The sequence below is a fragment of the Saccopteryx leptura genome, chromosome 5 (genome assembly GCF_036850995.1).
Source record: "Saccopteryx leptura isolate mSacLep1 chromosome 5, mSacLep1_pri_phased_curated, whole genome shotgun sequence".
In the NCBI taxonomy this organism is placed as follows: Eukaryota; Metazoa; Chordata; class Mammalia; order Chiroptera; family Emballonuridae; genus Saccopteryx; species Saccopteryx leptura.
In genome coordinates this window covers 29,502,934-29,529,539 of record NC_089507.1, presented here as the reverse complement: position 1 = coordinate 29,529,539, position 26,606 = coordinate 29,502,934, and the positions used below count along the sequence as shown (strand labels likewise).

The 26,606-nt window shown below is 47.6% G+C and overlaps 2 protein-coding genes across 9 annotated transcripts in view; one reads left to right on the top strand and one right to left on the bottom strand.

The window, feature by feature from the left end:
- The window catches only part of APBB2 (amyloid beta precursor protein binding family B member 2), a 392,308-nt gene extending 369,891 nt beyond the window's left edge, over positions 1–22,417 (top strand). For all 8 annotated transcript variants that reach the window (XM_066387008.1, XM_066387007.1, XM_066387012.1 and 5 more), the window contains 6 exons: positions 5,825–5,939; positions 9,919–10,006; positions 11,405–11,488; positions 12,914–13,029; positions 14,737–14,916; positions 19,218–22,417. In XM_066387008.1, coding sequence (XP_066243105.1) covers positions 5,825–5,939; positions 9,919–10,006; positions 11,405–11,488; positions 12,914–13,029; positions 14,737–14,916; positions 19,218–19,385 — 751 coding nt within the window. In that variant the 3' untranslated portion in view covers positions 19,386–22,417. The remainder of the gene's footprint in view (positions 1–5,824; positions 5,940–9,918; positions 10,007–11,404; positions 11,489–12,913; positions 13,030–14,736; positions 14,917–19,217) is intronic.
- The window catches only part of NSUN7 (NOP2/Sun RNA methyltransferase family member 7), a 52,321-nt gene continuing 46,224 nt past the window's right edge, over positions 20,510–26,606 (bottom strand). The window contains exon 12 of the mRNA XM_066387014.1: positions 20,510–26,397. Within this exon, the coding sequence (XP_066243111.1) occupies positions 25,762–26,397 (636 nt within the window). The 3' untranslated portion in view covers positions 20,510–25,761. The remainder of the gene's footprint in view (positions 26,398–26,606) is intronic.

Genomic DNA, 26,606 nt, shown 5'->3' with positions numbered 1-26,606 from the left:
GGTTTTGAATGTCATCCTTCTTCCCGGTTGAAGCCTTGCTTTGTCTTTTCTTGTTCTCCGCACTCTCATCTCCCCAGACTTCAGCTGCTTCCCAGGTCCATGTCTTCAGCCCAGACCCCAGGCCTGAGCTCATCGACTGAGTGTCTACCTGCTTGGGGGACCTGGCCACCACCTGGTATCCCTCAAGCACCTCACACTTACTGTCCAACCTGGAGCTTGTCAGCTTCCTTCACCAAAGCCCTCCCCTCTCTCTGCCCCAGTAAGAGGGTATATAGTTGTCCTAGGAGGGACCCCGGAGTTATTCTTGCTTCTCTCCCTCACCCACACCCTCAGTCCTGCCCGCTGTCCTTTCCGCATCTGTTTCCTGTCTGTCCCTGTGCGCTGTTCTCACGATGCTGCTCAGCCTGCATCTTGTTTGTCCTCTCTCGCCTGGACCACACAGTAGCCTCCAGTGTCTCCTTTCATGACTCTCTTTGTCCCACCAGAAGGAATTTTTTTTTAATTTTTATTTTATTTTATTTTTTTTACAGAGACTGAGAGTCAGAGTGAGGGATAGACAGAGACAGACAGACAGGAATGGAGAGATGAGAAACATCAATCATTAGTTTTTTGTTGCGCATTGCGACACCTTAGTTGTTCATTGATTGGTTTCTCATATGTGCCTTGACCGCGGGCCTTCGGCAGACCGAGTAACCCCTTGCTTGAGCCAGCGACCTTGGGTCCAAGCTGGTGAATTTTTGCTCAAATCAGATGAGCTCACGCTCAAGCTGGCGACCTCGGGGTCTCGAACCTGGGTCTTCCTCATCCCAGTCCGACGCTCTATCCACTGCGTCACCACCTGGTCAGGCCAGAAGGAATTTTTTTAAATATACCAGATGGGGTCATGTGCCATAGTACAAGCCCTGGGTGGTTCAGAGGAAGGGCCAGACTCCTAGCAGGGCCCAAGGCGCTCTGCAACCTGACTCTGACTACTGTACAGCCTCCTGGCAGACACACTGTGGCCGCAGCACCATGGGGACACACACAGGACGACTGGGAGTTCTTCCAGACACTCTTTGGGCTTTCTTACCTCTGTGCCTTTGCTCAGGCTTACTTGAAGTTTCTTTGAACCATCCACTGCCCTTCTTACCCTGGTGAGGTCCTTATTATATTATACTTATGCTGCTCAGATCTCATGGAATGTCTGTATCATAAGACAGTGGGTTTCCCAGGCTGGAACCTTGTCCGTTTGTGTTTGCATCTCTGGTGTCTGGTGTGTCCTAGTGGCTCAGAAGGTACTTGTGCAAGTGAATTGAATATTTTTTTTTAAGTCTTTAATATTATAGCATATTTCATTAGACTGTAAAGCCCTCCAGTAGCTATATGAGTGTCCTGAGGCTGCTGTGACAAATTAACACAGATTTAGTGGCTTAAAGCAACATAAATTTATTCTCTTACAGTTCTGGCAGGCCGGAAGTCTAAAATGGGTCTGACCGGCTAAAGTCATGGTGCTGGCCAGACTGTGGTCCTTCTAGAGACTCCAAGAGAACATGTGTCCTTGCCCTTTCCTGGCCTGTGGCCCCTGCTCTTGTTCTTTCCTTAGTCACTGTGTTGGGCTCACCCAGGTGACTCAGGACAACAGCCCCATCTCAGGATCCTTCATTTAAACACATCCGCAAAGTCTCTTTTGCCATGTGAGGTCACATATACACAGCTTGTCGAAATTAAGACATGCTCGTCATGGAAGGGTCATTATTCTGTCCACTATAGCAGCTTTTTGAGAAGTCGGGTGCTGAAAAGCCAATCTTTTAAAACAATCGGTTAAGAGCTGTTTGGATTTCATTCTGCATATCGCTGCAATGAGATCAGCCATATGCGTCCTGCACACAGAGGGAGTTGCTCAGCTTGTCCCTGCTCCAGGACTGACTGGAGCACTGCCTCTTACAAATCCCTGTGTTCGGGACTTTCAGCTATTTCAGAATAACTCGGGGTGTTTCGTGGGAATAAAATACAGGAGACCTGCTAATCTCTTGACCTCCACAGTGAGGAGAAGAGGAAACATTTTTCCTAGGAAGCAGATGACACCCTGAAGGGTTAGTTACTAGACTCATCCACTCTCATGGACCAGCAGATTTCCACCTCCCTGATATTAGCCTGGTACCCGGGAGGGAACAGGAGAGCACGGGCCTGTGAGAAAAATTGTCCAGATCCCCCAAACCAAGCCTGCCGCTACTGAGCTTTCCCTTTGGGGAGGTATGGGTTCCAGGTGGTTGCCTAAGGCGTTCATCACTTTCTCCCGAGCTAGAAGAAAATGAAGATTAATGATAATTTAAAAAAAAAAATTAATTCCTAAAGGATTCCATATGAAAGAACAGAGGGCACAGAGCTGAAATTGGTAGCAGTGAGCTATTGCTTATTGATCAGGACCTGTTCTGTCTTCCATGATGGTGACTTTGGAATCACTGCACCTCTAGGCTAGCCAGCAGATTGTGGGTCTGGACACTTACATCACAGCATATCAGAGCCAGAAAGGGCCCTTGGAAATGGTGTTTCTCTCGAACTTTTGGCGTATTCTGCCATAGAGATGAGATCAGACTCCACGTCCTCCGTGGAACCAGTAATAGGACTGGAATTTGGGCTGCCGGAACCCTGATCCATTGCCTCCTGGTTGCTCTTTACTGTCTCTGAGAGGACAGACTCAGTGGAGACCTGTCTGGTGACTACAGCTCCCATCCTTCTGGTGAGATCCTTTGTGGTAGGGAATTTAAATAGCTTAGGGCCAGAGGGCACGGCTGGCTGCTGGCTGAGCCACACAGGGGTGGCGCCTGGGGGGTGGTGCATGGAGGCCGCCTCTCTGAGTGTGCATCTGTCGGAGGAATGATCCCGGAAGGGTTGGTGGGGCAAATTTTGGAAATCCTGAAATCCAGACAAAGGTGTTTGGACTATCTGTGGGTGACCATAGAGGTTTGAAGAGATTTGGCCTTAGGAAAATGGGGAAAATGGGGGTGGAACATAGGATTTTTATGGAAAGGAGTTGTGAGTGGTGAGACGTGTGCGTATTACTTTAGGATCATCTAGGGAAGAAGGGTAGCCAGAGGGAGGGGGGCTGAGAATGGGGCTTCCCTTGAGGATGGGCTCCAAAAGTGACGCCTTCCCTTCATCCCTGTTCTTAAGTAGTAATACCTTGCCTTGATGGTGGTTGAGACTAAGATGGGAGGGCCTCAGGACCCCAGCGTGGAAGGAGAACGGCTGGGCCCCGCCCCTTGCCCCGCCCACCCCTCAGCCCACTGTCACAGGACCGCTCATGCCTCTGACGGGCAGTTTACTGACAAAACCTGGGGCGTGTGCTGCAGGCCTTTGCTAGGGAAGAGCAGGGCCCTTGACCTTTTAGGGCCAGGCCTGGACTTGGCATTGAAGATGAATAAGTTACAAGTTGTCTTAGGGAGCTGCAAGGAGGTAGGGAGAGGACAGGCTCATAAGCAGACACTCATGGCACCGAGGGCACTGTACGGGATCCGCGGCAGCCCCGGGAAAGGTGCCCACCCGCTGCAGTCACGGCACCGAGGGCACTGTACAGGATCTGCGGCAGCCCCGGGAAGGGTGCCCACCCGCTGCAGTCACGGCACCGAGGGCACTGTACGGGATCCGCGGCAGCCCCGGGAAGGGTGCCCATTCGTTGCACCGGAGTCCTAAACCTCAGACCAGGGCGTGGAGACAGCGCTGGCAAAGGCAGGGAGGCGAGACCACTTATGGCCATGTGGTTGTACCGCCGGCGAGGGAAGGGGGGGTTTCGGGACATTTTCAGAAGGAAAAATAGTGTGAGCTGGTGGCTGGGGCGAGGTAGAATCCAGAAAGCCTCCTGGTTCTAGTATGGAGGCCACCTGCTGAGATAGAACACAAAGGAGGAGAAGTCAGACGTGGACAGGCTGAGGTTAAAGTGCCTTCAGGGCCAGCAGGTAAAGAGGCTCCTGATGGAACCGGACTCAGGGAGTCCTACTGGGGTCTGCAGGGGTCTGGCAAGGCAGTGGGGGCCAGACTTCCCCGGCTAGGCCTGCGTGATGGCCAGCTGCCTCTAGTGCATCAATCCCTGTGCCTTTCCAAGGAAGCCAGGGTTATCTTGGGGACAGAATCAGTCACAGTCTGTGAAAGGACCGCCAGCTCTTCCATTAAGAGAAATATACTGCTCACAAACGTTAGGGGATATTTCAAAATAAATATGAAGTGATAAAAAAAAGAAGCATTTGATTTCTTTTTATTAAACAAGGACATCAGAAAAGCAAGTGACAAGTTAAAGAAAGTTCGATTATGCAAATGAGATGCAAAGCCAACTTTTATTTTATTGGTGAAAATATGCTGTACAATGGGCTGAAAGTACTGGAGTATCTGCACATTCCCTGACCCTCTAATTTTTTTGAGCAGTATAATTAAAAATAGATTCATCTGTGGTTATATCTGCAGACATTGTCCTGGCTTAGCAACAAAGACAAATCCTTGCAATCCGTTGCCAGATGGGTACAGCTGGGCATTTATTTTTCATAAACACATTGATCTTGGAATTACTGTCCCCCAGTAGTAACAGTGAGAAATTTAGTTGTATGGCACAGTTCTTTAGAAGCCGGGGACTGTCGTGGTGTTTATCCTTCTCGTCAGTGGGCGCTAGCGCAGCCGCGTGCTCACCGTGGTGTCTGAGCTAACCCGGGCGTCGCCCTGAGCTCTGGAGCATGAGATGTGCCTCACAGAGTCCAAGGCGGCAGCGGCTTTCAGTCTGCGGTGTCTCTGTGCCCCGCCCAGCCCGTGACTGCGCGTCCGCTTCCTCTGCAGCTGTGGGCCGAGCCCTCCGTGCACGCTTACACGTCAGAGCCTGTTGTGCTTCTGCTGCCCCACTGTTCTGTCACAGTCACTCATGCACATTCGTGTTCTTCTCAAGCCTGTTTTCTGTTTTCTAAACATAACATTTGTTTGTCTAGATGGAAGTTTTCTATAAAGTTCAGTTTATATTAAGGGTGGTTAGAGAGTCCTAGACGACCTCAGACCAGGTTTGGGGAACACTGGACAGATGTACCTCGTTGTATTGCGCTTGGTAGATGTTACATGTTTTACAAATAGAGGGTTTGTGGCAAACCATGTCAAGCAAATCTGTTGGCACCATTTTTCCAACAGGCTCAGATGATGGTTAGCATTTTTCAGCAATAAAGCATTTTTAATTGGGCTTTGTACATTATCTTTTAGACATAAGGCTATTGAACACTTAGGAGACTATAGTATAGGATAAACTTAACTTTTGCATACATTGGGAAACCACAATTTCATGTGACTGGCTTCATGAGCATGACCTGGGACAGACTCTATCTCCAACGTGTGCCTGAAACATTGCAGAAGTAAAAATGACGAAGCTGAAGCTGTCCTACTTGGGGCACGTCATGAGGAGGCAGGGGTCTTTGGAAAAGACAGTAATGCTGGGAAAATGGAAGGCAGCAGGAAAAGAGGGGTTCAGATACAGGTGGGTGGACTCCCTGAAGGAAGCCGCAGGCATGAGTCCACAGGAGCTGAGCGGGGCTGTTAAGGACAGGACGGTGTGGACATCACTCAGTCACAGGGTCACCAGGAGTCAGAGCGGACTCAATGGCACATAACCATACATGCCCGTAGTTATTTTACTCAGAAATGGATTCCTCATATCCATAAAACCACCCCTCTGTTTTAGGTAGCTGTTGAAATATTTTTTTTAAGCATTGCATACTATTTACCACTGACTTCCTGGTCACTAGCGCAGTTAACATTCATCACCAGAGTGTGTTGGTGAAGGTTCCTTTTGGTAATGTACTGATAAATTTTGTTTGCACAGGGATTTTGCTTATGTAGCCAGAGACAAGGATACAAGAATTTTGAAATGTCATGTATTTCGATGTGACACTCCCGCAAAAGCCATCGCCACAAGTCTCCACGAAATCTGTTCCAAGGTAAGGTGGCTCGGGGCACCGCGGCGCGCCCCTCCTTTTCCTCACTGCGGAGCAGGGGAGGGGATGTGACAGGGTGGGGGAGTGGGCACACATGATCTGCAGATCGAGTTCCCGAGAGGCAGGCAGATGTTTGCTCAGCCCGTGCTTGTCAGGTGTTGCTGGAACTGGCATCACCTACAGTGTGAGCAGAGCCTTAGTCCCTCCCGGTCTGGGGGTCTGGTAGGTGGAGAACAGTGGCAGATGCAGAGGCGGAGATGTATGTACTGAGCACAGCTGGAAACAGGGCAGAAGAGGGATGGCAGATTTCCCAGGACGGGGCCACCGGATCTGAGCATGAACACTGACAGGAGGGCGGTGAGCAGCCACCTGGGGTGTCTGTGGAGCTGTAGGCAGCTGGGGGTTCCCATGAACACACACTGACTTCTTGAGGACACCTAGTAGCTCATAGAAACTCTGACCAGCTGTGAGCCTGGGCTCTGATCACGATCCCACACTAGTAAGGGTCCCACTTCCTTAGCCAGAGTCACAGAGCCTCAGAATGAGGACAGTCGTGCCTCACCGGCCCAGCCTCCCTCCATCTCTCCCTCCAGCCAGCACAGCGTCCTGGTACGAGCATCTCCATCCCCTGCCAACCAACTCCGCTTTTCCCATTGGCTTCCATTGACTTGGCTTCCACTGACAGGCTCTTCTTGTACTTTTCAGGAGACTGTTTTATTATTGAGTGGATTTGTTATAGAGTTCTTTCTTGTGCTGACCTGAAATACTCCTCTCTGGAAGCTCTTTGTGTTTACTTGAGATCTGTGATCTGTAGCAACAAAGAACAGTTTCCCTGGTTAGTCTCTTTGCTGGGCAGCCCTTTGATATTTGAAGAGATTTGAAGGCGTGCACACGTATCTCGTTGAGTCTTTCTGCTCCTAATCCTCCTCCCTTCTCCAGAACCACTCCCCCGCCCTCTTAGCCACTTTCAGGTCGTGTGATGACTAGGCTCCTAACCTTCCTCTTCTGAGCATACTCTGGTTGGTTCCCCAGGATGATTGTTTCCAAAGTGAGCCAGAGAACAGACCCTCTTTCCTGTGACCTCCAAAGATACAGTACCGGGGTGACTGATGCCCTTAGCAACGGCGTCACTCGCTGGCTTGTATTCAAATAGTAGTTGGCCACACCTTCAAGACACTGTCACCCTTCTTTCAGCCAGGCCTTTCCATTCCCCCAAACTTACTTATTTACTCTAAACACAGGACTTTGCCAGCACGTTTCTGGTTTTGTGCTGAAATCATGACCCAGCCTCACTCACAGTTTCACCTGAGCCAGCAAAGCGCTGGTCACGGCCATAGCCACACCATGGCCCAGGTTGGTGTCTCAGCAGCAGGAGTGAAGCCGGTGCCAGCCAGAGTTCCTGTAGGAGGGGTCAGGCGAGGAGCTGACCCTAGCCCCCAAATAAATAGTCCCTCAGCCTGCTGTTCTGCTCACATGACAAGGACGTGGAGGATGGGAACTGGGGTAGAGAGCCGCACATGTGTCCCTGCTTGTAGTCACATATTGCTTTGACAGGACGGGGGCGTGGCTGCACCTCCCCACGTTTCACTGTTTTCACTCATCATGCAACAAAAATATTGAGCCCCGTTTATGCGCAGGCGTTGTTCTAAGGGGACAGCAGGCACCAAAACAGAAAAAAAATAATCCTGTCCTCATAGAGCTTGTATTCTAGTGTCATGTCCTCAGAGCACGGCCTGGCACAGTCAGTGCTCAGTAAATGTTCTGATTCATCCCTGCCAGCAGCCTCTTGCCGCTGTCCCAGACCCGGGTCTGGAGCTGGGCAGAGGGGCGCTCTGGGGCGGCGATTCTTTGTCCCACTGGGAGTGTTCGCTTGGTCGGGAATGAGGGTGTGAGCTGCTTTGGGGATCCCTGAAGGGTGGGCCTCCTTCATTCCCTAAACGCACAGCACAGTAAACAGGAGTGACAGGGACGACTCCTAACGGAAGAGAGACAACGTGGAAGAAGGCTGACAGATTTTCGCAGTTTGAGAATAACAGTGGTAGCAGCTAGTATTTCTGAGTGCTTACACTGAATCCTCAGGCCTGACATAGCATTATTAGGGACATAAATATTACCATCCCCATGTCCAGTGGAGGAAATGAGACACGGGCGGTCAGGTGACTCGCTGCGGTCACCCCGCCAGGAAGCGGCAGAGGTAGGATTTAAAGCCACGTACAGTAGTCCTCCCCCCTTACGCATGGTTTTACTCTCTGCAATTTCAGTTACCCACGGTCAACCTCGATCTGAAAACATTAAATGGACAATTCCAGAAATAAACAATTAAAAATGAGTTTTAAACTGCACACCATTCTGAGTAGCATGATGGAATGTCGTGCCGTCCGCCCCCATCCCACCTGAGGCCTGAGCCGTCCCTCTGTCCAGCGGGTCCACGCTATTCACGGCCCCGTCCCACCTGAGACCTGAGCCGTCCCTCTGTCCAGGGGTCCACGCTATTCACAGCCCCGTCCCACCTGAGACCTGAGCAGTCCCTCTGTCCAGCGGGTCCACGCTATTCACGGCCCCATCCCACCCGAGACCTGAGCCGTCCCTCTGTCCAGGGGTCCACGCTATTCACAGCCCCATCCCACCTGAGACCTGAGCCGTCCCTCTGCCCAGGGGTCCACGCTATTCACAGCCCCGTCCCACCTGAGACCTGAGCAGTCCCTCTGTCCAGCGGGTCCACACTATTCACAGCCCCATCCCACCTGAGACCTGAGCCGTCCCTCTGTCCAGCGGGTCCACGCTATTCACGGCCCCATCCCACCCGAGACCTGAGCCGTCCCTCTGTCCAGCGGGTCCACGCTATTCACGGCCCCATCCCACCCGAGACCTGAGCCGTCCCTCTGTCCAGCAGGTCCACGCTATTCACGGCCCCATCCCACCCGAGACCTGAGCCGTCCCTCTGTCCAGCAGGTCCACGCTATTCACGGCCCCATCCCACCCGAGACCTGAGCCGTCCCTCTGTCCAGCGGGTCCACGCTGTTCGTGCTGCCCGTCTATCAGTCACTTAGCAGTCCCCCTGCTATCAGATCGGCTGTCTCAGTATCACAGTGCTTGTGTTCCAGTGACCCTTATTTTACTTAATAATGACTCCATAACTTTTATTACAGTATCTTATTGTTAATCTCTACTGTGCCTAATTTATAGATTAAACTTTATCATAGGCATGTATGAATAGGAGAAAACATAGTTTATATAGGGTTCAGGACCCTGCATCATTTCAGGAATGCATTGGGGGTCTCGGCATGGATCCCCTGTGGATAAGGGGAGCTAATGTGCTTTGTCCCCAGATTCCGGAAAACAGTACCTGAAACTTATCACCCAGCACAAAGGGGGACGTCCATTGCTCTGTTTCACTGACCACGGTGGGCCAGTAGGTCCACACATGACCAAGGATAGTTATTGGAGTTGTTTCAGTAAAGATGGAAATCTGGGCCCTGGCCAGTTGGCTCAGTCAGTTAGAGCATCGTCCTGAGACAACCAGGGTCTTGGTTTGATCCCTGGTCAGGTCACATGCAGGAAGCGACCAGTGAATGCACAACTAAGTGGAACAACAAATGAATGTTTCTTTCCTCTATCTCCTACCCACTCTTCTCTTCTTCTCCCCCTCCCTTTCTCTCCCTCCCTCTTTCCTTCTCTCCCTGCCTCTGTCTCTCTAAAATCAATCAATTTTAAAAAAAAGATGGAAGTTTGGTGAATGAAAGAATAAACTTCAGCTGATTAGGAGACTGTTTCTGGGAAGGATAGTTGTACACCTCTTACCCCGGAGAAGACACGCCCAGTTCTGAAAATACGAAGCTCAGTGATTCAGGGGCTGAAAGTTCGGCAGCGGACTAAAGCTGGTTTAACTTGGAAGTAAAGTCAGCTGAGGCACTGTGTTGGCTCGCATTGCTGAAGACGGGGTCTGTAACCACACGCCCGGGCTGTGTTTTCCCTCCTCCAGATTATGGCCGAACGGAAAAATGCCAAAGCCCTGGCCTGCAGTTCCTTACAGGAAAGGACCAATGTGAATCTTGACGTTCCCTTACAAGGTAGGTCTGCGCAATCTGCTCTCTCCACCCTAGTCAAGAACCAAAGGTCTCAGGCCCTGGCCCGTTGGCTCAGCGGTAGAGCGTCGGCCCGGCGTGCAGGAGTCCCGGGTTCGATTCCCGGCCAGGGCACACAGGAGAGGCGCCCATTTGCTTCTCCACCCCTCCCCCTCTCCTTCCTCTCTGTCTCTCTCTTCCTCTCCCGCAGCGAGGCTCCATTGGAGCAAAGATGGCCCGGGCGCTGGGGATGGCTCTGTGGCCTCTGCCTCAGGCGCTAGAATGGCTCTGGACGCAACAGAGCGACGCCCCAGAGGGGCAAAGCATCGCCCCCTGGTGGGCATGCCGGGTGGATCCCGGTCGGGCGCATGCGGGAGTCTGTCTGACTGCCTCCCCGTTTCCAGCTTTGGAAAAATGAAAAAAAAAAAAAAAAAAAGAACCAAAGGTCTCATTCCCCGCTGCTTCTAGTCTCCTTAAAACCACACTCAAGGCCCTGGCTGGTTGGCTCAGCGGTAGAGCGTCGGCCTGGCGTGCGGGGGACCCGGGTTCCATTCCCGGCCAGGGCACATAGGAGAAGCGCCCATTTGCTTCTCCACCCCCTCTCCTTCCTCTCTGTCTCTCTCTTCCCCTCCCGCAGCCAAGGCTCCATTGGAGCAAAGATGGCCCAGGCGCTGGGGATGGCTTCTTGGCCTCTGCCCCAGGCGCTAGAGTGGCTCTGGTCGCAGCAGAGTGACCCTCCGGAGGGGCAGAGCATCGCCCCTGGTGGGTGTGCTGGGTGGATCCCGGTCTCTCCCTGTTTCCAGCTTCAGATATTAGAAGAAGAAGAAGAAAAAAAAAAAAAAAAAACACACTCAACCAACACGGCTGAGCATGCACGTGTCCCCCGCCCCCCATGGCACAGGGTTGACTTGTGTCAAGAGAGTTTTGCATAAAGAGCCAAGATGACTTTTGTTATTGGGCAAGATAAAAGTATACTGTCCTTCGTGGTTTTCTACCTCATCTACAACCTGGGTTAAGGACCAGCTAGTTAAAAAATAGGTGGGTTGATATTTTGGAGGGCTCTGAATAGTTATTTTCCCTGACTGAACGCTTTGTGGTTAAATTCTCTCTAGGCATAAGCCACACTAAGAGGACAGCAAAAGCTGTCACCTAGTGCACATCAAGGAGACAGTGGCAGCTCTAACAGTAGATCCCGGTTCCTGCTTTCTCGATGTGTTTCTGCCTGGAAATGCAAGTTGAATGGGATAGTGATTGACAGAGCCCCAGTGTCTCTGTTCTTACAGAACAGTTACCTCATTTACCTCTAGAAACACAGGTGCATTCCAGGTGACACAGAGTGATGGCTGTTTCTTAGGTGTTATGTTGGGACCCCTGAGAAAGTTGTGTTGCTTTTGTTCCCTGTAGTAGATTTTCCAACACCAAAGACGGAGCTGGTGCAGAAGTTCCACGTGCAGTACTTGGGCATGTTACCTGTAGACAAACCAGTCGGTATGTGAAGCCTTTATGTCTTTCCACGTTGCAGGTGTTCGGGAGCGCATGGGACATGTTCACCCCTGCAGAAGGGTGGTGGGTCTGTGGTGCTGCCCACTCTCCTTGATTCGAATCGGGCCCTTGCACTGTCACCAGCCGAGCACACAGGCGGTGCTGGTCACAAGAGCAGCCGAGGACAGACTAAGCTGCTCTGGCATTTCATCCCGGAAGACAGGACTTTAGTAAAGCAGCCACGTATTTCTCATTTACCCAGCGTTCCAGAGAAGCATGATCCCAGGCTTGCTGTTCTCAAGTCGGGCTTCCTTCTCTGGGGCCAGGTCCCTGGTTCCGTCCTTGCCAACCAGCTGTGCAGTCAGAAGTGCTGAGGGAGTCCTCGTACTTCCCTTTCAAGACGCCCCAGACGCAGCGCACACAGCAGTCAGCTCGCACCCCGCGCAGCGCTTAGTCGCGTGGCCCTAGCACGCTGACAGGGGGTTGGAGCTGCAGCTTTCCCCGGTGGGACAGGCTGGGGGTGTGAAATGATGCAGCTGCTTTGCGAAACAGTCTGGCAGTTCCTCAGAAGGGTAGAGATACAGTTAACCACTTGACCCGGAAATTCTGCTCCTTGGCATGTGTCCTAGGGAAATGAAAACATTCATCCACTCCAGAATGTCTGCATGAATGTTGACAGCAGCATTGTAATAATTAAAAAGTAGAAACAACCAGGTGTTCATCCACCGACAGATGGATAAAGGAGATGTGATGCTGCCGTTCAATGGGACCTTACTTGGCGAGAAAAAAGGATAAGGCCCCACACGCTGCAACAGGGATGAGCCTTGAGAACGCTGTGCTAAGTGCAAGAAGCCAGTCACACGCCACATTCTCTGTGGCTCCATTTGTATGAAACGCCCAGAATAGGCAGAGCTGTAGAGACAGGAATCGCGTAAACAATTGCCTAGGGCTGGGGGCCTGGGAGGAGATGGAGGGTGACTTCTGCAACGTACAGAGTTACTTTTTGGGCTGATGAAAATTTTTCTAAAAGCAATCGTGGTGATGGTTGCACAACCCTAAATATACTGTAAAACCATTCAATGATACACTTTAAATGAGTGACTTACATGTTATGTGAATTATATCTCAATAAAGTTGTTACCCCATTCCCCTCAAAACGGCGGTGGGCACACCCAGCCAAGTGCCCCATTGAGAAGCACATATAACTTGTGTAAGGTGCTGCCCATGCTTGGCCTTGATTAAGTAACAAAGTAAAATGAAGGGAGATTGAGGTCTTCTGGCAGATGCTGGCTTCCGTTGGGTCCCCTTTCCCGAGACCCTGTGCTTAGAAAAACGTAGTATTTGAGTCCTGTGTACACGCTCAGTATATATATATTGGAGAGTGATACATGGCTTTAGGACCTCTTCCGCTTACTCCTTCAATCCATTCAGGAATGGATACTCTGAACAATGCCATAGAAAGCCTAATGACCTCGTCCAGCAAGGAGGACTGGCCGTCAGTGAACATGAACGTGGCTGATGCGACTGTGACTGTCATCAGTGAGAAGGTGAGAGAGAAGAGGTCCTGGTGGAGTTGGTCTGCCCGGGTCGCAGTGAGGTGCTGGCTATAGTCATCTTCCATGAAACTTAGCCACGTAGCCAAGGCTTGACCTTGGGGAGTTCTGTGTGATTATTATTTAAATAGCCTACAAAGAGAAAGAAAGATTTTGCCTCTGTGTCCGGGTCTCTGCACTCCTTTGCTTTTCTGTGGACTCAGCAGAAATCTGATCTGGTCCTTCTTCCTCACCTGCCCAGGACGTTGGTGCCACTGGCTAGAGGTGACTAGATGACGCCAGCACTAACTCACTAACGGTTTGGTTTTCTGGCCAGTCCCTCTCTGGGTTCCAGTAGGGACTGAGCTGTGTTTTCTGGGGTTGGGGCGCAGGACTTGCTTCTATTGTGGGCGGTCCTATGGTTTGATAGTAGCAGGAGCCACTGGTCATCTTGAAGGAGGCCAGCAATCGCCTCAATTCAAATTATCCCAATTTTGTAATTGAAGAAACTGAGGCACAGAGAGTTTAAGTAACCACCCAACCTCACAAGCTGGAAGTAGCCGTGTCGGGATTTGAATACAGGCTGTCTGGCTCCAGACTCTAACTTCTCTGCCTCTGTGAAGCACCTGTCACGGAAAGACCACCAGTCCTTGTCCTGCTCTGCTGTCCACCAGCAGGTCGCCTTTGAGCCCAGCTGGCCTTCTAGAGGAGCCGCGGAGCTCACTGCCCCGCCTGCCCCCCAGCGTGCTGTGCTGGATTCCCGGCGGGCTCCAAGCACATCATGCCCTCTCCTACCTCAGTGCCTTTGCAAGTGCTGCTCTTGTGCTCCACGCCTTCCCCTTCCCCCGACTTCAACTTGAGCATCATTTCTCCCCAGAACACTTCCCGGCCTCTCAGACTAGCGTAGCTTGCCCACTAAACTGTCCCACAGCACCTGCGTGTAGTCTAGTAAGTCAAGATGTTAATGTCCAGACGTCAGCGTGCTGGACCTGCTCACTCATTTCAGAATTGCATGTGGTTTGCTGCACGTGACATGCTCCTAAGGATGAGTTCTGCACAGTTTTCACACTGCCTCATATGGATGGCATATGGATGTCAGTTTGTGAAAAAGAAAAAAAATGACTTGGCAGCTTTTTGTTTTCCATGGTTCTGGATGGGAATATGACTCGGTGTGCTGTTGGCTTGGGAAGAACAGGGTGGAAGGGGATCCCATGGTGCTTTTACCATGTAACACTCATTCCTGTGGACAGAAACGGTTATGGAAAACAGTTGGCCAGGTCAGGGGCCGAGGTCGCCTGCAAGAAGCAGGGCCAGATGGGTGCTGCGGGGTTCCCAGCGGGCTCACTGGGGAAGATGGGCTTTGAGCCACAGGGCGTCCTGTATGGCAGATGCAAGGACTGCGCGTGACCTCGTCCCGTTCTCGGTGCGCTCATGGGCGTGGAGCGTAGTGGACAGGGAACGGAACACGCGCCATGGCTGCTGTCGTTCCGAGCGAGCCGACAGCCCAGGAAGAGGCCCCCGCCACGGTGACGGCCTTTCCAGTCGCTTGTAGAAACCTGCCTTTCTAGCGGAGCACAAGTGCTTCCCAAGTCCCGTCTGGCTGTGTATTTCTTAGTCCCGCAGGTGGCCGCTCTAAGCTTGAGTCGGATTTAACGTCTGAAGGCGGTGGTGACTGGCCTGGCTCCCCGGGGAGAGTGTGGGGTTGAACAATGTGTCTTGCAGGATGAAGAGGAAGTCTTGGTGGAGTGTCGTGTGCGGTTTCTGTCCTTCATGGGCGTCGGGAAGGACATCCATACGTTTGCCTTCATCATGGACACCGGGAACCAGCGCTTTGAGTGCCACGTCTTCTGGTGCGAGCCCAACGCCGGCAACGTGTCCGAGGCGGTCCAGGCCGCCTGCATGGTGAGTGGTCCCGGGGCGGGGCTTGTCCGGCCTGCACGCCCCTGGTCCTGTTTGATGTGTCCTAAGTTAGAGCTGAGGTACTCATTTCAAAGGAGAAAAGTCTGATCTCGGAAGTAATGCTTTTACCATGTAACACTCATTCCTGTGGACAGAATCAGTTATGGAAAACAGTTGGCCAGGTCAGGGGCCGAGGTCGCCTGCAAGAAGCAGGGCCAGATGGAGCCAGAGTCTGGCGAGAACCCAGTAACACCAAAAAGGATGATCTTGGAAACCACAAGTCTGAGGAGCCTCAGTTCTTGATCCCCGCTTAATTTCAGGATGCGATCGGGAAGCGTGGGTCGTGCGTGAGTTGCTGCTGTTTGGATCCAGCTCAGCACTTTTTAAAAAAAGTGGAATAATTTTTATTTCAGATAGTGGGTTTATATGCATGTATTTTATTTGCATACTCTGTGTCCATGAAGTCAGTTCTTAAAACAACCCTGTTACTTGTTGGCACGGAGTTGGTGACCGTCTGCGATCAGCCCCACGTGCCTGGGTAACCGAGCCAGGGCTCATTTCAAACAAGCACATACTTTTTCATTCATTCTGTAACTATCCTTTGAGCACCAGTGATGCCGGGCACTGACGTCGTCCCAGTGAAAATCAGGGGATCGTATGAACATGCCAGACCTGGTGCGTGATATGTTCCGGCAGCAGCAGGTTGGGCTGGTAGAACCAGGAGGAAGGACGCCAAGTCCACACCGTCAAGTGCCTGTAAGGTCGCGCCACAGCGTTGACTACCAGCAGGACAGCGCGCTGGTCCAGGTTTTAAAAGTGGACGATGGGTTGAAGGGACGAGGCAGTGGTGGGAGGTGGCCAGGAGGCCAGGTGGCTGGCCCAGGTGAGAGGATGGAGCGCTCGCTGCAGCAGGACGGTGGCGTGGGAGTCGCGGGGCAGCATCTGAGACGCGGGGAGAACCGCCGACTCGGGGCGGTGGAGGCTGAATGTGAAGTTCCCAGCTTCATTTCCCTCAGCCCCCCATTGATGGGCTGGACTCGGGAAGTCCAAGTAGGACTAAGAAAGGACCCTTGCATTACGGAGTTCAGAAAATCTGTTAGCGTGGAGAGTGGTGTGAATAAACGTGTAGAGCTGTGCTGACTGAGCGGTGACTGGAAGAAAAGGCGGTGGAGGCCCTGAGGGTGGGTCCCCTGAGGGTGGGTCCCCACACACACAGCCTGCGGGGAAGGGTCAGGAGCTGGAGGCGCGGTCCCGCCGGGCTGTGCGTTTGCTTTAGGATGGGGGAGGCCGGTGCCTTCTTTAGGCTGAGGGATAGGAACCGTACAGCCGGACTGAAATGGGGTTTTATGTAGATTATATATGTGGTTGGGGCAAGGTCTTGGTGGGAGATTAAGAGCCTGTAACTGTCCTTTGAGCACCAATGACGCTGGGCACTAAAATAGCGGGAGGGACTTACCCTAGTAATTGGGTTAGTGCAGTGATTTTCAACCTCTTTCATCAGTGGCACATATAAACTAATTACTAAAATTCTGCAGCACACCAAAAAATTTATTTTTTGCCATTCTGACAAAAAAAAAAAAAAAATAGGTGTAATTTTGTTTCATTCATACCGGATGGCTCTTGTTGTGTTGGCTGTTGTCATTTTTTTGACAATCTAAAGGAAAAGAGGTCAGTTCCCCTGACTTAGTAGTCAGGTACTGCATGTTTTTTAAAAACGGTTCAAAATCGCTGGGTTAGTGACCCTGAGACTGGTTAGAAGACGCTGAGAGTCCCAGAAAAGGCGGAGTTTGGAGAAGCTGAGGGGGTTCTGTGGTCTTAGGTCCAGCACATTGTTAGGTTAGGCACGAGGGGAAAGGATGAGGTGTGGACGGCAGGGGGCAAGGTGGGGGACTAGAAAAGCAAGCTGATTGATTTTTCCCATAAGAGACCCCTTTGAAAATGGAGAGGGAGGGAGGGCAAGGCCAGGGCAGACCAGGTGCGGGGCATGCATTATCGGGCTTCCCTCCTGACACAGTTCTTTGTCAGGTACAATTCCCCCTTGTTCTGTGTAGCCAGGATTCTGCATATAAAGGAGCAGATCTCGGAGGAAGGAGGAGTCGAGATGAACTTCCTGATCATCCTGAGATGGGGGGAGGGGAACAGAAGTAATGGAGGGATTCAACCACGTAAAAATGGAAGACGACTATTTAGATATTTCATGAAATTGAAAATGATCATAACAGATGGTTTGAGTCATAAAATGAATGGCTTTTACACTTACTTTTATACACTTTAAATGCTGATGACAAATAATTAGCTTTATCACTCATTACACTTAGTTTTCTGATTCCCAGACCCGTTTCTCCGCCGTAACGCGATGTCTTACTCACGTGCTTCCTGTTTTAATAGCATCAGGGCCGTCGCTGAGGGGGCTCCGCCAGTCCTGCATTAAGACTTGTTGATAAAATGAAACCTTTCTTTACGTGCTGAAGCCAGCATTTCTGACTGAGGCGCTTTCCCCTTGATTCACATCTGTATGGTATTCTCTCTGACATATCTAGGCATGAATTTGTGCTGAGATGTCTGTGGCATTAACACAGTTTTTTAAATCTTCTTAATTGTTAGGCATATTTTGAAGCTGTGTGGTAGAGGCCCAGCTGAAGATGTTTTGCTGAAATGTAGACTGAGAGAGAGCGGGATCCTTAGGTCAGTCATTGGGCACCACTTTGATTTGCACTGCACACACCTAATTAGCATAAGGAACTCCCGGTCCAGGGTACCACGTTGCCATAGCTGCCCGTTTATAATTCTGTGCTCCAGAAGCATGTGTTCCGGGTTGTGATGCAGACCTAGCATGATCTCTTGCACAGAGGACACACATGAGAAGTCATTTTCCAGATCATTGGGTTTGGAAGGGCTCATTTTTGTGGCCTGTGAGAGAACGTGGTGACCCGAGGTCTTGCTGTGGATAATGTATGCTTCTTAGGGAAACATCTGTTTCTCCACTGTACTAGGGAACGTATTCGTATTTAAGTAGATTTTTTTTTAAACAGCCATGGAATTATTTTAAAGTGCCTGGGTTAGAAAAAATTTTGACAAATTTTAACCTTTTAGCTACTTTGGAAGAATTATCCATGTTTGCATTAGTATAAAAGCCCATGGGTTGTGTCGTCCTGTGTCTGAAGGATGGGAACTGTCCATGGTGACAGCACTAGTGGATTTTTAAAAATTAACCCATTACGATTTAGAATTGCCTATAAAAATGTGTCCTGAAATCTGTTCATATATCATTCTTTTTTAGTTGAAGCAGGAAATAGGAAAGGGAACAAACATTTACGAATGCCTTCTGCGTTGCCAGGCCTATTTTATTCTGCAAGTATTCCTTAATCTTAAAGGTCCCCAGTCTTCAGCCATTTTACAACTGAAGAAACAGAGACTCAGAGATTGAATAACTCGGAGGCAGTCTTGTGGGTCCTGTGCCTAGGGTAGAGCCTAAATTCAAACTGCCCTTTCCACCGTGCTCTCACCATGAGCACTAACCCCTCGTACACATCTCTGAGGGAAATTTTAATTGGTAATATATCTCCTAATCCTTTCTGTTTTGAAGAATTATCTATCTTTTGCCTGGCCAGGCGGTGGCAAAATGGATGAAACATCGACCTGAGATACTGAGGTCCCAGTTTGGAAACCCCAAGGCCACCAGCTTGAGCAGTATCATAGACATGAGCCCAGGGTCTCTGGCTTGAAGCCCAAGGTCGCTGGCTCAGCTAGAACGCCCCCCTCCTCAGTCAAGGCACGTATGAGAAGCAATCAGTGAACAACTAAAGAAACTACGACTTGATGCTTCTCAGCTCCCTCCCTTCCTGTCTCTCTCCTTCTCTTTTGCTAAAAATATAAGAATTATCTTTGCTTTAATACAAAAGCAGGTGGATGGTGGTATTTTATTTCTGAAGAATAAGAAATTTGTGTGTGCCAGTACAACGGGTATTTTAATTGATCCATTAAGATTTAGACATGTATTAGAACTGTAAAATTTAGACTTGCTCATTGACTATGAAGTATGTGGATTGCAGCCTGTCAATACGGAGGACTAGTACAGGGTGGAGATGGAAGAAGACGACAGGAGCCAAAGCACCCTGTGCAGCCTCATGATCTTTTAAGGAAAAACGCCCTACTGAAAATATTTACTAAGTTCTTGGATTCGTGTTGAGGGGCAAAGCCATTAACTAGGGAGTAAATGTATTGGGGGTTAATTAGAGTCACGTTAAGCAAGAAAGGATCGATACACTATTAGCGACCATAAACCACGTTTTGTTTCATTTCAGTTACGGTACCAGAAGTGCTTGGTCGCCAGGCCGCCTTCACAGAAAGTCCGACCGCCTCCTCCGCCCGCAGACTCCGTGACCAGAAGAGTCACGACCAATGTAAAACGAGGAGTCTTATCCCTCATTGACACTTTGAAACAGAAACGCCCTGTCACAGAAACGCCGTAGCTGTGTATATGAAAGGGTTCTGAAATATTTACCTGGAGATGGAATAGCCACACTGAAGAAGAGGGACTGATACATCCGGCCTTCCATGCAATTGCTGATGCTTTGTCTTCAGAGAATCTATCCTTAACCAAACAATGTTAGACAAGCATGTTCTCTCGTCTTGCCACCATCGTGTGATATGAAAAAGAAGCATGACTAAATTTTTTTGCTGTCAGTAAGTCACATCCTGAGCAGTGGAAGGTCTCTTTCTTATTGTAAATATCGTGAACATGACTTAACTTCACACACACAGAGAAGAATGTGGCCACACCCCTCCTGGGGAACTAATGCCCAGTCCTTGGAGTGAATGACGCCCGAGTTTAGTTTCACTGTCTTCTTGACTGGATCTGTCACAAGCAACTTTTAAGTCCTGCAGCACTTTGCCCTGTTTGCAACATTGGAGTAGACATTGTATACCAGATTGAAACGCTGTAAAAATAGGATGATTTATGTTTTCCTTATTCATAAAACTGAACCTTTGGCTGACAGAATTGGCCACTGGCATCAGTATGGAAACCAACTGTCAGCTTTCCCTGATGAGCTCGTTGAAACACGGACACCATTTCCTGTCTACAGCTGTTTGGGGAATGTTGGGGGGAACCGAGAAACTTCAAAATTGAAAACAAACCCAATTTCAGCCATCAAAACCGAACAAAGATAGCCTTTTTTTCAGATGGTTTTCAAACTGATTAAGAAAGAGGTTAACAAAAGCATAATGCATTTTAGGTGGGACATATTCAAACTTCTGCCTTATATTATACAATGCAGCTAGAGAATTATAGTTCACTGGGGCCATTCTCTAGGTAAACGACATTAAAATGAAATCTTCCTCGTAAGCCTTTTATCCTTAGTTTGATAATTAGCCATATGCAATTTGGAATTGAGGAAATGTCACTTATATTTCAGATCATCAGTACCGCGTGACTTTGTTAGTCCACCTCCGAAGCAGACCTTCTGCTGGGATTCCGCATCTAGCTCAGTCTTACCCTAGTGCTTTTTGCCCAGAAAGCTGTCTGTCATGTATTTTCCATGGCAACAAATTGCATTAAGTCGAACCTTTCTTGAATTTGTTTTTACTATTAGAATTTGTTGGACTCCACTAGGTATGTTTTTTAATTTATATTTTTTGTCATATTTTCAGGATTTAAAAATTTCCTATCAGCGCAAAATACATCCCAGTACAATGTACTGTTTAACAAGTTTCCCAAAACTAGCGCTTTCCTGCTCCTCTCTCTATAGATATAAAACTTCGATTCACAGATTTAGACCCTTGTTAACATTGTTTTGAAAGGCGTTTGCTAAGGAGATCAATCTAAACATTAGTCTTGTTTACTTTTTAATGTCAAAAACTAACATTTTACAACATCCAGTGATAAAAGTAACTTTTCTGTTTACCCTCTGCTATGTGCTTGTCAAATGTTTTCCACATTCGTATCACATTTGAGCCTTATACGGTAGAGAAGGTCTTAAACACGTTGAGAAACAGAACAGGCAGTGCCTGAGGGCTCACAGAGGTCAGAGCCGGGACTAGGAGCCACGCTTCCCAGCTCCTGGTTATAAGTTATGCTGTTTCCGCGGCAGTCAGGACGACTTTACACAGTTCCTCTGGGCAGATCCATTATGTCAGGAAATCTCAGAATTCCCTGGTTAAGTAGGGAAATATGTCCGAATTCCTCACACAGGGGTATGAATTATAAACACCCTTGCCTTCTCCCAGTCCAGGACTTTTCCTGCAGTGTGCCTCAAATGTGTTACAGGAAAGGATTCTACATGCAGTACAGCCTGTTCGGCCCACAAGGCTCTCCAGAGATGATGAGCTACCTGTCGTGGAGGTGTTGCTCCTTCATACACTGACCCTCCAGAGAACATGATGGAACGTGGAGGGGGCCCCTGCCTCTGCTCCCTTTCAGAATTCTGCAGTTGTTGCTACACCCTTGTGTTACGACAAAAGACGCCACTCTAGAAATGAACTTGTATACTTCTCTCTGAAGTAACCAATACCATCTTAAGAAATTATTGCATTATAAGAACATCTTTACTGGCCCTGGCCGGATAGCTCAGTTGATAAGAGCTTCACCCCAGTACGCCAAGGTTGCAGGTTTGATCCCTGGTCAAAGCACATACAAGAATCAACCAAGGAATTGTGTGGATAAGTGAAACAAAAAATCAATATCTCTCTCACTCTAAACTCAGTAAGTAAACTTTTTTTTTAATTTTTAGAAAGAAAATCCTTACTCTGCCCTTTGAAAGCTGTTTGAAATTCAGTCGTGACTGTCTTTCACCATGATCTCCACAGTGAGCCGTTTTAGTATGACAAACTTCAAGATCCGGAACTAACCCACCTTCCGACTGGAAATCTCTACTAGAAACCCCTATTCACTTTTTAAGGCATATGTTTGTTTGTTTTCAGGATCAAGAATACCGAGCTAGCTTTAAGTAGCAAACTGATTTATATATGCAATTATAGGATACATTAAGATGAGTAATAGCCTTTACATATTAAAAACCTTACTGCAGATACTTTGTTTTGAAGATAGTTTTGCATACTAAATGCGATTTTGTAAAATTATGTTACACAGGATGTTCAGACACTTTCTGCCATGGCCAAAAAGTATGTATGAAAGTATGTGTGTATTTTTCTGTGCAAGGATGCCAGTGTTTTACCTGATATTGTAGTGACACTTAGTTATCTATGCATTCTTTCTGTGATTCGGTAAACAGGCAGCCATGTTCACTATGCCTTGTATGTCTTATCATTTTTTTAACCTGTTAAATACAGCTTAAAGTATTTTTATTTATTCTATTTTTACTGAAATATACTGCATTATTGTGTTAATGTGTTATCTTTACTGGATATTATCTCACAATGTATCCAGGTCTAAGTAATCTCAGTGAACTACACATTGCCTAAAAGGTGGTTTTGTAATGATTTGTAGTCACATTTTTATTGGACTATGTAGAAAAGAAGGCAAAATGCTTCAAAGTTCCTTTTATTTTTTAAAAGCAGCTAGACAGACACAGACTTGCCACCTCAGTTCGTTTGCAGCAGCAGCGAGGGGACTGGCCCACATGCCTATGGCTGCAGTCTTTACTTTGCAAACGAAAGCGCTGCGCAGCGCTGTCTCTGTATCCTTCACAACACGTGTCAGCTCGTCTCAAACCTGCCCACGTGCCCTCTGTGTCCACGCATAGCTCATTAGAACCACTGTGTGTGTTTGTGTCTTACTGCATGAAGGGGAGGGACACGACTCATTTCCATTAAAATAAGTTCTTGGTGAGAACCTGTTGGCACTCCTTACCTTTTTTAAAAATTCACTTCATGATTTTATGATGGACATTGGTAAGATGACTTCACAGAAGGTCATGTACTAGAAGCCCTAAGTCTTTCCTCCCTTCTTGTATGACACACTCATTTTCATAAGCATCACAGCAATGGAAAGCCAAGATTTCATACCATGAAAAACATCCCTGATAGTAGCACAACTTTAGTGAAACCACTCGCTCTCTCATTTGCCGGGCTTACCGCCCTCATACACAGCTACCAGGTGTGGCACAGCCAGTGGAATGGGGTTCCTTCCAGCGTTGGAGAAACTACTGCTCACACTTCCTCAGTGAACGCGCTCCTGCGGCCAAAGCGCCTTGTTTGTCCTGGGGAACACTTGGTTTTGCGCTCTGCCCATTTTGCTGTTGAACACTTTTACACATTTAAATGTAATATGTTGTGAGAATAAACTTAGCTGCATAAAGTGTTTGGCTCATTTATCTGACATCTCAGTCGTACATGTGCAGGAATAGAAATACAGGTTAGTGTCTCTACACTAGTCACTTTATTTTCCAGTTATTCTTACCTCCAATTAAAAGTCATTCTGGTAATGCAACATTGAGCTTTGATTAGTTTTACGTATTTCCACCTGGTGAGGACTGGCAAGAACCTGACATCAATGGATGAAGAATAGAGTTGTACAGGCACTAAACTCCACATCAAAGGTGACGAGAAAAATCAGTTGACTTGGGCTTAGTTGAAGTGTTAGACATGTGGAAGGAGATAGATAGAATTTAAAGTGTGCCCATTTGCTCGTCTGGCATTCCCCCTGGGAGTATCTCTTTTACTCTCAAAGGCAGTTACTCTTAAAGAACAAAATTTCATTTTGGTTTCAAGTAGTAAACAGTGGTATATTTAGATAAAAATCTCAGTTTGCTGTTGGAGTATCTAAATACAGTAATGTGTTAGATTTTTGCAACACCTTTCTCCAGGAAGCTCAAGAAAGAAAAATGCCAGTGTTGTCAGTGTGCTCCGTCACTAGAATTCTCCAGTGTCGTTTCTATCCCAACTACTTTTCTCTTGTGACTACCCAAGTACCTAAATAATTGGTCGTGTTCTTCTTAGAAGATGCTCGCAGAAGAAAACTGCAGGCTTCATGATTGGTTTAATTCAGAATCTCCACATACTTCTGAAGAGAAGAAGAATTTAGTGACAGGTGCCTGTTACGAGATACTGAATATGGGGCTAGAGTGACAGGGCACGAGTCATGCTGCTGTAGAGGTCAGAGTATCCTGAACTGTTTCACAACGATGAGTTTTCTCTTTATAACTTACCACAAAAATCTCAGACGTGCTACTTTTGGGTAATGGAATACTTTTCAGCCTGGAGCAGGGGGAACGGTAGGAAAGGAATAAAAGATTCTTGGGGTAAAATACCAGCGCTTTACCGGACAAAGTTCAACTGCACTGGCCTCGCAGAGGCATGGAATACTCTAAGCCAGACAGAGTGTAGTAGTAAGAGGGTAAAACACTATCATCTTTAAAGCAAAGAAATCCATAGTTTGATTTTTGAAATTAGTAAAATAGGCTGAGCATTTAAAATATTTCTTTATATTTTAAATCATAACAATTCTTTTGGTATTTAAAATATGTCTGATTCAAGTATAAGAAGTTTTGTTTCTTCACTGACACATTTTACTGATAAATGTAAACCTTCAGCTAAAATAAAAGTAACTTATTACTACTAAAATGATATTCACCATTTTTTATCCTCACTTCAAGTGAGAAAGCATAGAACATATTAGCACTGAAACAGACCTAAATGTTCATGTGGAAGAGGATAATCTATTAAAATCATGCCACCTGAAATGAACATTTAGAAATTTACATAACGCTGTTAAGACAACTGGATTCTGAAAATAGAACTATAAATTCGAACTTTATGAATGTGTCTATGAACATTTTTTTGAACAGTAGGATTTATAGTTGATACTCTATTTGATGTCAAGCAATTTCTTTTGCCATGATGGAAAAAAAAATCAATAGACCTAGAAATGATAATCATACCAATTCTTGGTAGACAACTGATCATACATTTAAGATTAACTGATTTTTAATAGAACATAATGCTATAATATATTTTAATTGTGCATCAGAATGATTTACCAAAATTTGATTCCTGTGTGCCATTTGAAGTGACTTGTAGGTTTCAGTATTTGATTTTTATATAGAATCAGATTTTTATGGGTTTCTTCAAAATAGGTGTCACTTGCCTTCAACAGTTTGCGTCTTCCTCAGAATTACTACTATTTAAATTGAAATTTGCTTACAGTCACTTTTTTTTACAATAGTATTTGGCGTAGACAGAAGGGAGAGCTGACTGGGTTCGGTCTGCCCGGGACCCTGGAAGGTCTTCCAGTGAGATAGGCTTCACTCTGTAAAGGAACATCTGAACGACACCTGGAACTGTGGTGCTGCCTGTTCCCACGCATGCTCAACCTCAGCCACATTACAAGATTCAACTGCTTAAGGGGTATTTTGATAGAAATGAACCTCAATAGTGACGGGAAGTTAAAATACCCCTGACGACACCCTGCAGAGCAATCAAAGGTCAGTGAGAGGACCAGCATCTTTCCATACCTATGCTTTCTGAGAAATTGCTTCACAGATCAAATTTGAAAAAAATAAAAGCCTTTTAATAAGGCAAACAGTGTTTCCCTTCAGAAAAAAAATGTAGCTTTTAAAAGTGGTTTCTGAGTCCACACTGAAAGTTAACAGTGAAACAGCTTCTAACAGCTGATACTGAGCCTACAAGGGGACATCCTAGAACAGATGGCACTGAGCTGTTGCAATCTCTGAATTTCTCTTTGTTTAACCACCTACATTACTGTTTATCACTTGTCTGAATTCTCTTGAAGGTAATATTACATTTAGAAGATACTAAGTGACCAAACGGATGAGTTATCTTCTGTAGAGAAATCTAACCTTTAGAGAAATATCAGACTTTGAAAAAAATCAAGTGCTCTTCTTGACCTCTGTAAAAACAAAACAAAACACACACATACAAACAAGACCGTTAAAGCCATGGTGGACGACATCTGGGTAGGGAGGAAGGTAAGTTTTCTTTAGGTTTTTCCCCGTTTCTGGATATTGGTGGTGTGGAAGGGAAGCTGGGAACAAGAGGCTTGGGTCCAGCCCAACGACGATAAAAGTATTGAGTTGGTATGTGAGGTCTGACCCCTAGTGGTGGTGGAAATGGGAATATTACTGGAGGCAAAACAATCTCTACGGGTTTCAGTACAACCAGTCTGTCCTCTGGGCGGGGTCTTACAAAGTTTGTGGGCCGTTCATATGTTCTGGAGGGACGTGTATTCTTCATGAACGTAGGAACTAAAGGATTGCTAGTACGTTTGGTGGGTTTTCTGACCTGTAAGGAAGAACCCACTTGAGTTGTACTTTTCTGTGGGACAGATGTTTTTGTTGTTGATGTCTCTGACTGATTAGCATTTGCCTTAGTTTCTCGATTCAGAAACTCAGCAATTTTCATTTGAATGCTGTTACTATCAGTGGAAGCTTTTGGTAATGTTGTTTTCGATTTTTTCTTCTTCTTCTCCTGCTTTGAAGATTTGCCCAAATCGATCCCTTCCAGGAGACCCTTGGCTGCAGCGCGGGCCAAAACATCTTCCACAGACACTGTCTGGGACGGGTCCCGCTACAACAGAGGAGCAGTTACTTAGTGTGCACATTACAAATATCACTGTTTTAGAAAAGATAAAAGTATATTAAAAGAAGTGACTTTTAGGCCTTAGTCCCTAATAAATCCATAAGCCTCAACAAATGACTTTTGTACTTAAAGTTCCCCATTTATGAACCTGAAAGGAAAAATAGTGAACTGCAGAGCTTATTTCTTATACGTGAAAT